Source organism: Cricetulus griseus, chromosome 7 (assembly GCF_003668045.3).
Source record: "Cricetulus griseus strain 17A/GY chromosome 7, alternate assembly CriGri-PICRH-1.0, whole genome shotgun sequence".
NCBI classification, from domain to species: Eukaryota; Metazoa; Chordata; class Mammalia; order Rodentia; family Cricetidae; genus Cricetulus; species Cricetulus griseus.
The window spans coordinates 3,431,935-3,445,003 of NC_048600.1; the positions used below are offsets into that span (position 1 = coordinate 3,431,935).

Consider the following 13,069-nt stretch of genomic DNA (forward strand, 5'->3'; position numbering starts at 1 on the left):
CCATAAAAATTCCAACACAATTCATTACAGACCCTGAAAGGGTAACACTCAGATTAATATGGAAAAACAAAAAACCCAGGATAGCTAAAACAATCCTGTACAATAAAAGAACTTCCAGAGGTATCACCAGCCCTGATTTCAAGCTGTATTACAGTCCTAAAGTAATAAAAACTACATGGTATTGGCATTAAAAACAGACAGGTTGATCAATGGAATCCAATCAAAGACTAGACTTGAATTCACATACCTATAGACACCCGATTTTTGATAAAGAAGCAAAAAATACATAATAGAAAAAAGAAACCATTTTCAACAAATGGTGCTGGTCTAACTGGGTATCAGCATGAAGAAAATGCAAATAGATCCATATCTATCACCCTGCACAAAATTCAAGTCCAAGTGGATCAAAGACCTCAACATAAAATCAGACACACTGAACCTAATAGAAAAGAAAGTGGGGATCGGCACAGGAGACAACTTCCTGAACAGAACATTGACAGTGCAGGCAATAAGATCAACAATCAACAGATGGGACATCATTAAACAGAAAAACTGATGTACAGCAAAGGACAATGTCAATAGGACAAATAGCAGCCTACATAATGGGAAAAGATTTTCACTAACTCCAAAGCTGACAGAGGGCTAATTTCCAAAATACATGAAGAACTCAAGAAACTAGAAATCAACAAATCAAATAATCCAATTAAAAATGGGGTACAGATCTAAACAGAGAATTCTCAACAAAGGTATCTCAAATGTCTGAGAAACACTTAAAGAAATGTTTAACATCCTTAGCTGTCAGGGAAATACAAATTAAAACTACTTTGAGACTCCATCTTATACTTGTCAGAATACCTAAGTTCAAAACCAGCTCATGCTGTCAAGGATGTAATGCAAGGGGAACACTCCCCCATTGCTGATGGGAAGGCAAAGTTGTACATCCACTATGGAAATCAATATGATAATTCCTCAGATAACTGGGAATCATCTACCTCAAGTCCTGGCTACACCACTCTTTGGCATATACCCAAAGGGCACTCCATCCTAACACAAGGACACAAACTCAACTATGTTCATAATAGCTTTATTCGTAATAGCCAGAATCTGGAAACAACCTAGAAACAACCTCAATAAAAGAATGGATAAAGAAAATGTGGTATATTTACACAGTGTACCACAATGACATGAAATCTGCAGCAAATTATTTTGAGTGAAGTAACCCAGACCCAGCAAGACAAACATGGTATGTACTCACTTATAAGTGGACATTAGCTGTTAAATAAAGGATAACCTTGCTACAATCCACAGATCCAGAAAGGCTGAGTAACAAGGAGGGCTCTGGGGGGACACATGGATCTCTCTGGGAAGGGGAAATAAATTAATTTTTTTTTTTTTTTTTTGTGAACTGGGGGTGAGTGGGGATGGAAACGGGAGGGATCAGGCAGGGAGGACTGGGAGAAACAAGTGGAAATAGGGAAGCATTTGCTGGGTAATATGGAAACCTAGCACAGTGGCAACTTGCAGTAACCCTAGCAATGTGGGAGAAGAAGCCTAACCTAGCTATCTTCTATGACTAGGCAAGGTTTGCAGCAGTGGCACTGGAACACTAACCCAGCCAAAAAAACCTTTGACGGAGAATCTGTCCTGCCTGTACAAGATTAGCCGGAGTAATAATGGTGCAGAACTTGTGAGAGTGGCCAACCGATGACTGATCCAACTTGAGGTCCACACCACCAGAGGGAGTTCATGCCTAATATTGCCTGGATGGTCAAGAGCCAGAGGCTGGACCACTCAGAGACCCAGGATAGAAGATGACTGGCAACAAACAAACAAACAAACAAAAACAATGAAATGATTACTAACAATATTCTGCTATACTCACAGATGGGTGTCTACCATCCAGCAACCGATGGGAGCAGATGCAGAGATTCACAGCCAAAGGATTGTAGGCAAAGGGGTTGAGGACACCGTGAGAACACAACCCCCATATCAACTAAGCAGAGGACACAGAGATTGAAGCAACAATCACAGAACCTGTATGGATCTGAGCTGCATATGCATTATGGTTGTGTAGCTGGGTGTTCTTGTGGGACTCTCCTAACAGTGGGAGTGGGGGTGTCTCTGACTTTTTTGCATGTTGTTAGAACTCTTTCTTCCTACTGGGTTGCCTCGTCCAGCCTTAAGGGTTTGTGCGTATTACTGTAACTTGTTATGCCATGTTCAGTTGATATTCCTGGGAGGCCTGATCTTTTTATCTTTCCTTTTTTCTGAAGGGAAAGAGAGAACTGGATGGGGGGGGAATGGTAAGGGAGGAACTGGGAGGTTTGGAGGGAGGGGAACCTATGGTCAGGATGTAATGTATGAAATAATAATAATAATAATAATAATAATAATAATAAAAGACTCCTTCCTGGTATCACGGCTGCCTTGAATTAAGGACTGTCAGTCAAGAAGCCAGTTGGACTACCCTTATGACAGCATTGACTGAGCTGCTTGCTGCTGAAGCACAGATCCAGCTCTCAAAGGCATGCATGCCATTGCCACAATGATTTCAAACAGCTGTGCTAGACTCTGCTATCACAAATTTCAGTTAAGTTTTCAACCAAGACAGAGGGAAGCATATCCTCTGCTGATCTGATAGAGGGATTGTGACTATATAAAATCGACAATGCCATAACTGGTGAATGAAGCAGGCCATTTACATGATAATGGCTGTCATTGTTGCAAACCTCTCTGTGGCTGTATAAGTAGGTTGTTTAACTCACTTTTGAAGCCAGTCTGGAGATATTTCTTACTCTGCATCTGGGTATTGAAACATTAGACCCAATAAAAGTCTTCTCTTAAGTATTCTTGCCTACTTCAGATTTTCATAATTAGTATGACAGGATGAGCTGGTTAAATCAAGAAGAAAGTTGAAGCAACGGTAGGAACAATAACTGTAGAAGTAGTTTCAGTGGGAACCACAGCAGCAGCTGAGGCACGGAAACAGTGACTGTCACAGTGGTGACAGTGGCAAAAGCCATATCACTAACTATAATACAAACAGTAGCAATAGCAGAGGCAGCAGAAGTGTCAGCAACTATGGGCCTTCCAGGAAGTCCTGCCTACTTAAAAGCAAAGGGCTTGGTGCTGTGGGCATCATGGGATGGCCCTTCTACCTGGTATATCACTGATGCACAGTTGCTGATCTGGAACCATAGATCTCTCACACAGGAAACATTAATAATGTCTGTGGTCCATGTCTGACATGTATTCCACTTTTGTTACATGGTTGTCTGAGAACTCAGCCTTATTCCACCCAGTGTCTAGTGGTGGCCGTGTTAGTGGCAACAGCAATGAGAGGCAACTGAAGTGTTGTGGAGATTGACCAAGCTCCAAAGCCAAGGTTTCAGACATCCTAGGCCTGAAATCTGGGGAATCGTGGCCTCTTAGATATTGAAGCTTTAACGATAGTCACTGTCAAGGGTCGGGAAATCCTAATTTTCCAGGCCTACATAATCACTATAACACTAGTTTCCTAATACTGAGGTACCAGTGAGGCCTGCACATAAATCATAACACTACAGAATGGCACCTTCTCCTGCCTGCAGCCTGGCAGAAGAAGCCAAGGCTTATAACAGCTGCCAAGACCATCAGCACTGACAGAGCTCTTCCTCACTTACCCACCATTCCCAACCAGACAGAACCAAGGACACCACACAGTGGCTGGTAACATTTTATGAACCATGTTAACTGTTTCTCTCTGTGTCTGTGTCTGTGTCTGTGTCTGTGTCTGTGTCTGTGTCTGTGTCTGTGTCGTCTATCTCTCTGTCTCTCTGTCTCTGTCTCTCTCTCTCTCTCTCTCTCTCTCTCTGTGTGTGTGTGTGTGTGTGTGTGTGTGTGTGTGTTTGTATACATACACACACCTAGAGCCCAGGGGTTAATGCTAGGTAGCTTCCTCAATCATTCTCTACTTTAGTCTTTGAGATATATGAGTCTTGCCAGTAGTCAAATCTGAAACTTGCCAGTTCAGCTGGAATGGTTGTCTAGTGAACTCCAGGGATCCATCTCTTTCTGCTCTCTTAGCACTGGAATGTAAACTGTGGTACCTGTTTTTTCATGTAGATACCTGGGGAATTGAACTCAGGTCCTCATGCTTTCACTGCAAGCATTTTATTCACAGAGCTTTCTCTCTACTCATGACCAGGTCAGAGCAGGGGGAATGGCCATGCGGTTCCTAGAACTATGAGGATGGAAAGGCTGTGGATTTTGGAATTTTATCTGTTAGGTAATGACAGCTCTCACACCCAGTGCCCAGTGCGCAAGGAGGGCTGTGGATATTAGGGAGCTCACATGAGAAGAATCAGAGTCTGGAAGGATCATTGGACAAGAGCTACCAGGGCAATGAACCAGCAACCCAAGTCAATTACCAGCAAATAAAGAGGCAAAACAATGTTTGATTAAGCTACAAGGAGACAGTAAAACAAGATGAGTTTTTTTCCATGGTGCATTATCCCAAGAGCTTGTCCTACAATGGTTCACAGTATCTCTGCTGTGGTGAACACAAAATTTCCCAGCCAGCTAGTGGAGGACAGCCCATAAGTAGGTAAGTACTGACAACTTTGGTGAAATGTGACTTTCAGGGAAAATATCCTAGTTTGTGCATGGATTTGAAGTAAGTTCACAGAAAATTTTACTTACCCATGCGTCCATCCTGAGGTGGACTAATCAGAGAGATTCTTGAAGGGCCTGCTGCCATCTCAGGCTGTATATGCAAAAGAAAACAGCCATTGAAATTTCCAAACTGCCACTTGTGAGGGTCCAATTCTGTTCTGAAAACCTAGCTCTGCAATCTTGTCACCTCTGATACAACTACCTATTCACTAGATGACAGCCTCACAGGCTGAGACAGGGCAGGGCAGGGCAGGGCAGGCAGGGCAGGCAGGGCAGGGGGCAGGGCAGGGCAGGGCAAAGGGTTGCAATAGTAAACGATGCAGGACCCCACTCAATTCCTTTAGGAGTATCAGGAGAGTAAGGACAAGTAAGACCACAAATGGTCTGGTTGCAGCTTCCTTGCTGAAGCCTGCTTAGGCCTCCTTCTCCCCCAAGACACTAGGAGGATAGGTAATGTTACTGTCCTTGCCTGACTCAGAGAAGACTTCTGCCTATATGTGGTCTGACACTCCACTTTCAAGTTTCACTCACTGAATTCTGTTTTTTTTTTTTTTTTCAGCCACAAGGTACCAACCATGCCTGTTACCTTCAGTATCTTTAGCTCACCCTAACTACTTGGGTGCTAAGGAAACCTGAAGCTGATTGACCTGAACCCCTTATAAATAAGGGTCCCTCTTCACTATTAATGTGAAGATCTGGAGAACCAAAGTACATGTACAACCCTGAGACAAGGCTCTAGGAGGAAATGTGGAAGTAGATGTCAGCCTCCCGAGGAGCTGAGATACGTAACAGGGATCTGAACTTCTGGGAGGTCTAAGATAGGGAGCAAGGGAGTGGGGAGGTGCCCAGGGTAGAGTGGGCACACACTGGAAGAAGTGAGAATGTACAAGAGGTAAGCTGAGCAGTGAGGGGCAGTCTGTGCTAACTGCCAAGGATCTGAAGTTATCTTAAGACACGAATAATGTCTCATTTCCTGCTAAAGTCCTACCTATCTACTCTGAAATCTAGATTCCTTCATAAGCATGTTCAGGAGATTCTTTAGAAATGGACATGACTTCTGATTAACAAATTCACACACTGGTATCTACCTTGGAGGGCTATTAGGAGAATGATACTCATTTACAAAGCACTTAAAATAGTGTTAGCAGACAGGCAGCTCTATTAAAGGCAACACATAATAATAAATTCACACCAAAGAAATAGTGCCATTAGAGTGTATACAGTCTCTCTCCTTTGCTTCATCCTACTGGTTACATCCCACCTGGTGAATCCTCAGCCTTGTGAAACATCTCTGAGGGCCTTATGTTTGAACAATATGGCATGCACATAATCCAGTTCTGCCTGAACTAGGAAGGTGACCTTCACGGTGTATCCCTAGGTTTGGTTTCTTTTCCTCTGTTTTTGTTTCTCTCCAACTTACAGTTGTGGCTTTGTTTTTGAGGCCTCACATTTCTGGCCCACTTATTTTTATGGGCTGATAGGGTTCAGTTTATAATAAGCACTTCTTTCTTTTTAGATTATGGTCAAGAGCAGGTGAAACACAGGGCTATGAGCTCTGTCACTTTTACTAATAATGCATGGGACCCTGTTGCCCTTACCATAGACCTGGCCATAAGGACAGAAGGGAATGTTCTTGTTTTCTGATCACAGCCCACCCATTAACTCTGGTGTCAATAAAGAGCTCTGCTAGAGACCACCACGTGCTTTGAGCAATGGCAGCCCAGGCATACTTACCTTTCTTGCTGGAGGAGTCAGGTCAATTTCCATTGATTCTAGTCTGTTAAACAGTGAAACAGGCTAATGAGACTGAAAATTTTCTATAATTTGAAAATATCAATTTCCATATCCTTGCATGTAATAAGTCAAAGAGTGAATTTCCCAGCCCTTTCATGGGGTTTTCAGGGTGTGGTTAGGAATAGATCTGCTACTTCCTGGGTATTCTACTGGCTGTTCATTGACTGTAAATTAGTCATAACTTTTTTTTTCTTTTGGTTTTCCAAGACAGGGTTTCTCTGTATTGCTTTGGAGGCTGTCCTGGAACTTGCTCTGTAGAGCAGGCTGGCCTTGAATTCACAGAGATCTGCCTGCCTTTGTCTCCTGAGTGCAGGGATTAAAGGTGTGTGCTACAATGTCTGGCGGCATAACTTCTCCAGACCTGAGCTACAGCCCCTCCCCCATTTGTCTCTTAGTTATTAACCTGCTACCTAGTACCATTGACTAGACCACTGACTAGACCCTATGATCAGGGACATTCACTTACTGCTGTTAACACATGTAGTTAGCCTACATGTTACAGCATTCATTAGTCAAAAACATCAGCTGGGTTTATTTTCAATCTGGCCCTCCCTAGCCTGGCCACATGATGGTAGTGACCTCAGAGCAAAGACACCCTTTCTTAACTACTTCAGCAGGAGTCCCATGATGGCTCATTAACTCATCCTACATATGCAGTTGCTCCAACATCTATTTTAAACTTAATTTTCCTGTGATGTCACCTCAAACATTTTCCAGATTCCTACCTTCCTCTTTGTTGCCAGTGTCTTAAATACAGATATATGTTCTACATAATAGTCTCTTGGTGACAACTCCCTCTGGGGCAACTAGAGATAATTTGCTTAATTGGACTGATGACTTCACACACCACAAGAAAGCACAAATGTACTACAGTGACAACCTCCCAACGACACATGCTTGCTGCCCGTTCAAGGCACATGTCCATGGCAATTCCCTCCTTATGCTTAACTCTTATTTCTGAATCACGAGGACCAAGGATGGAGACTGTCTTTCCAAATCAGGTCTTAGGACAATAATGGTATAATGAATGTGCACTTTCCAAGGGATAGCCATAGTTTCCCAAGGCTGGGTTGTTCCAAAGACACCCAGAGACACAAGATAGGGCTATAGAGTGGTACATGAGGTGGAAGGGCCATCCCATTATATGGATAGACACAATTTTCACTTTTAGGTAGGGCAAGGATTTCTGGGAGGCTCACAGACACCTGATCATACTCAACGACTTGCTGTGGTGATAGGAATGGAATACTATGATTGTCCAGTGAGGACCTAACTTTTGACTACAGGGTTCAAGCTTCACACTAATGTCAGCTAAGCACTTAGGGTAGCTGGACATCCAGTGAACTGCCCATGCTCATAGTTAATGGGTGGGATTTGGAGACTTGAAAGGAGAACCAGATAAGAAGAAAATGTAGACGTGTCCATAGACATGACAATAGGTCACTAAATTTTCACAAATTCTTACACCATCCCACCAGGCCCACATACCTGTCAGGAAGTGAAGAGTTTGGTGGCAGCAAGGGATAGCCATTTGGCTTTGCTGAAGGAACAATAATTAAAAAAAAAAAACAGTCTTTACATTAGTGTCTACTTTTTGTGGCTCAGTAGCAGGTATCTTTGTATTCTCGTTTATGATATTACTTCACTTACTTGTCACAGAAGTTTTGATTGTGTTGAAAGCTGCTTGCTGTGATGACCTCATACTAAATAGATGAAGTAAAGGTATTAGATTAATTAATGAAATTGATTTCTCCTTCATTCATCCCAAAGTATAAAAAGGCTTGGAAATAACTGAATGAATTTCTACACATTCTCTTGGCCTACTGCTTTATTCCTTCACAACTGGTAAGCAAAGCAAACCAACCCTGGCCACCATGTACATAACTGGCACTTGTGGTTGCAACTATTGTAATAATGGGTCAATGATAAGTTATGCTTTAAATGTATGAAATTTAAATGCAACAATAAGAGATACTAACCCATTCAGATTTAATGGCCAATAGGAGAAATGGAGACAAGTAGATGAGGGTTGCAGTTTTATTGTCCCCAGCAAAGCTAGCCTAGATTTCTGTGACAGAAGGCAGAAGAGACAAGCTTGCCTGAGGTCTGATACCTAATAACCCTAATCAATGTCTGATGCATGCTAAGCTGTCTGTTCACAGCAGCATGCACCCTGGGCCCCTCTGGTCTAGCCTAGTAGATAAGGAATGTTTATGTGAATGTAGGGCAAAGCATGTCTGTTACTCACAAGACATGTATGAACAATGCAGATGAAATACTGCAGCCTCGGCACTGGTCTGAATGTTAAGATAGTCTGTGCTTGCAATCAGTCCAGTCAGACCAAATAAGTTAAGAACTGGCATTCATCAATTACTGTGACATGAACCTCTGTCATAAGGTCACTTTCTGGAGTCCTCCATAGCATTCATTTCTCTCACCCAGTACCATTTCTCATAAGAGCATATGTTTCTGTCTGGATATAAGTTCATTTATTGCCCTCCATCAAACAGAAGCACCTGAACACAAGCAGTTGACATGCTTGGTTCACATGAACGTCTGAAGTCAAGAATGGTGCCTCTCAGGTGCCCACAGAAGCCTGAAGAGGGCGCTGGATTTCCTAGAACTACAGTTGTAGGCAGCTCTAAGCTACCTGATGTGGGTGCTGGGAACAAAATCATGCTCCACTGCAACAGCAGCAAATGTTCTAAACTGCTGAGCCATCTCTCCAGCTCCCCATTTCTTTTTTTAAAATAAGGATAGAGGAAAGAGGTCCTTTTCTTCAAGATAGAGGAAAAGAAGAGCTTGGTCACAAGCTATAATAGGTATTCACATCTGCCTTTCAGTCACATTCCGAGGCCCATGACACCTTCAGATGCTTGGATGGTTAGGGAATGTAGATGTCCACACACTCAGGCAACCAGTAAGAAAAACCAAACCGACCATTCCACACATAAAAGCTTTATGGGAAATTGTACTATTATCTCAGAAAAACACAGCCACCATGACAAAATATGCACCATGTCTTGTGTTGTCTAAACTATGGTGTGTTATGGAGTCCATATTTCATGGACATTAAGTGCAAATAAAAGAGTTTCAAAATTGCGGTATGATTAAGGCATTGACCAACACAGACAAGAAATGAGAATTTCAATGTTTGCTATTTTCCAGATAGGGAAATATACTTTTGGTTATTTGTAGCACTTTGAGATGTGTCTCATTATAATGCATGACTATGTGGTTCACATTAATTGCTAACTTGATAGGATTTAGAATTGCCTAAACCTTTGGCATGTTAGTGAGCTGTTGCTGTAGCTTCCCGAAAACATTTGGCCTCAAATAAACACACAGACACTATATTGTTGGCCAATGGCTAGGGCTTCTTATTGGTTAGCTCTGTCTTAATTATTAACCCATTTCCATTAATATATGTATTTCCACGTGGTCAGACCTGTTACTCCTTTGGCCAGCTACATGTCGTCTATCCTGGCGGGCTTTCTTTGCCTACCTTTCCCAGAATTCTCCTTGTCTTCTAGCCCCATCTATCTCCCTGCCTCTATTGGCCACAGTGTTTTATTCATCAATAAGAGAAACATATATACAGCAAGACATCACCCTTCAGTGAGCAAGTTTCTAGACTGAGTTAATTGAGTTGGGACAATTCACCCTGAATGTGGGTGTGGTACCATCCCATGGGTGAAGAGGGTATTGGATGGAATAAAAAGGAGAAAGCAAGCTGGCCACCAGGATTCATCTGTTTCTTGACTGTTGAAGTAATATGACCAGGTGCGGCACTGCTACTACCATGCTTCCCTACCACAAAGGGCTGCCACTTCAAAATGTGGGTAAAAAATAAACCTATTTTCTTAAATAATATATGCTTTTGTCACAGTCATGAGAAAAATAACTAATATAGAAAACTGGTACTGAGAAGTGGGACTGTTGCTGTGACAAAGCTGACCACTTGGTTCTTAGACCCTGGAAACCAGTTTGCAGGGACAATGTGGAATAGTTTGTAACTTTGGGTTAGAAAATTCTTAGAACACCACAAGCAGAGCTTAATGTGCCAGTGTGGTGTGAGTCTGGAAGAATAAAATGCTGACAGAAATGTAGGTGGTGGAGGCTTAGCTCATGAGGCTTTAGAGGAGTAGGCTTCTGTCAGGTAGTGGACTAGAGACCATTTGTGTTATGCTCTAGCAGAAAAGTGGCTGCATTCTACTTGTGTTTTGTCTACCTTGCTTTGCCCCCATTATTTCCTTCTAGAATACAAATGTTCAATTTGTGTCACTGTACATTAGAATTACATAACTTACTTTTTATTTTATTTTTATAGAATCTCACAGTTGAGGTATAGACTGTATCTCATAAGAGACTCTACATTTATACTTTTGAGCAGTTTTGGAACTTTTAAGATTAAGTGGACTTTTAAAATTGGACAGCATTTTTTCATTATAAGATGGTTATTGTGGAAAGTTATGGCTTTAAAATGATGTTTAGGTATATAGTTGACAAAGGGTAGACTGGTGATGACTAATATCAACTTTATAGAATTGAAAATTTTATAGGAAGAAAACTTTGGGCATACCTATGGTAGAATTTATAGGTTAAGTTAAATGAGGTAAATTTGGGTAGCACTACTCCAGGAGCTGAGGTCTTGGACTTAATAAAAAGGAGGAAGAGAGTCGAGCAGCAGCACACATCTTTCTCTGCTTTCTGAATGTAGATATGAGTGACCAGCTGTCTCCTCCTACTGCTGCCATGCCTTTCCCAACATGAGGTACTACCTACCCTCAAACTGTAAGACAAAATAAACCCCTCCACCCTCACATTGCTCTTGTCACAGAAATGAGAAAAGTAAGTAATACAATGGACTTATTCAATGGCATGTGAAGAACCCATGCCATGCCAAGCTCTCCCTCCATAGCTATCTACAGGCAGCCACCATTTGCATTATGGTCACTGTAATTCCTGCCCCCTTACCAATACCTTGGGAATCATTTGGAAGCCTCTATGGGGACCTTCATCTCTTTCATCTGTTTTTGTCTACCTCAGTGATATGGAGCTCGATGTCTGTCCCTGTGAGACTCTTACCTTTGTAGTCGCTTGATTTGTAGCACTGACTTCCTGAGAGACTCCTCCAACTGAGAAATCTGAATATAAATATGACCCCATTATTAGACAGATTATTCCAAGAGGCAGTTCAAAGAACACATTTGGTTTGTCGACAAATGTGACATTTTAGCAAGCCTGGCTCATCAGGGCATTTGTACAGAGCTCTAGAAATACCCAGCTCAGTCTCCGCAAGGCAGTGGATTTTAACTAGCCAGTAGCAGCCCAGAGCACGAAGCTCTCTCTGCTAGGTATGCCTTAGAGATTCTGATGTCAAGTCTGAGACATGCCCTACTTTACACAGGTGATTTCAGAATACAGTCTACAACATGTCAGACTTTAGATCTGGCTTTATCACAAGACACTAGGAAATGTCAAGATTTAAAGTCTCCAGATTTATAGTGGTGTATAAAAACTCTCATTTGCTGGAGATTTAACAAGGTAATACTTATCAAATGAGTAACCAAGACTAGACCAGAAGATTCCCGGCAGCTGATCGGGAGTGATGTGGAGTGCTGTCGACAAAGCCGTGGGTTATCACAGAGTGAGGACAGTGCACAGAACCCGAGGGACCTGCCTGTCTGTCCCATCTGTGTCCCAAGGCAGTGACTGGCAAATGCCTTCTAGACTTGATAACAGGTTCTCAGAATTCTGGTTTTATAACTAGGATTCTCACTTCATTTATTATATAACCTATGAAGTTTTTTTTTTTAAGAACTTTTATGTAAAAAAAAAAGAGGAATGAGAAGAAAAGCCTCTGTGCTTCTCTCATGCTCCTGAGGCCCTAGTATTGGCCAGTCTAACTGAGGGAGCCCAGGTGGGCAGAGTAGGTAGCTCTGTGTAGACTGCCCAGAGCAGAGAAGCTCCTAGGCAGGTCAGGCAAACAGACTGATGGTCATAGGAAGTAGCTACCTCCTCAACTGGAAACACAAAGGAAAACAAACCTCATAGGTGCTGGGGAACTGTATTCAGATCATGGACTCAGAGAGAGGGGGAGAGAGAGAGAGAGAGAGAGAGAGAGAGAGAGAGAGAGAGAGAGAGAGAGAGAGAGAGAGCTATAACAACATGGCATTAAAATGACAAGATCAAACAAGAAGCAAGAGTTTGATTTCATTTACCTTTTCTCGATAGAAGGCCACCAGTCTCCTCCTATGTTTATCTTGAAATTCTGAAATCTGGTAAGACAACACATTTCAGTTTTGGGGGGTACAAAGTCATGGCATATCTCTTACGGAAGAAGTAGAAGGCTGGAAGGAACTTTAAGTTTGGGTTGTAGCATGTTCTGTTTTACATGTACTCCCCCAGTAGATCTGCATCTCCCCCCACAGGGCCAGTCACAGATTGCCTGGATTTGCTTGTGGTTAATGTCTGACCAGAGTAGACACATAGCTTAGATATATCAGGAGGGACAGACTACAAGAAGGCTGTCAAATGCAAAGGCAGGCAGGCTTATCCAATATGACCTCTAAACAATAAGGCTCTTTGTCTCTCTAGCAGCCTTCCTGTTTAAGAAGCT

General features: G+C 42.3%; 1 protein-coding gene across 3 annotated transcripts in view; it reads right to left on the bottom strand.

Annotated features, from left to right (window-relative positions):
• Positions 1-13,069, bottom strand: part of Rnf212 (ring finger protein 212) — a 66,042-nt gene that overhangs the window by 5,901 nt on the left and 47,072 nt on the right. For all 3 annotated transcript variants that reach the window (XM_035447473.1, XM_035447475.1, XM_035447474.1), the window contains 6 exons: positions 12,672-12,728; positions 11,536-11,594; positions 8,098-8,150; positions 7,936-7,987; positions 6,388-6,430; positions 4,681-4,744 (listed from right to left, as the gene is read on the bottom strand). In XM_035447473.1, coding sequence (XP_035303364.1) covers positions 4,681-4,744; positions 6,388-6,430; positions 7,936-7,987; positions 8,098-8,150; positions 11,536-11,594; positions 12,672-12,728 — 328 coding nt within the window. The remainder of the gene's footprint in view (positions 1-4,680; positions 4,745-6,387; positions 6,431-7,935; positions 7,988-8,097; positions 8,151-11,535; positions 11,595-12,671; positions 12,729-13,069) is intronic.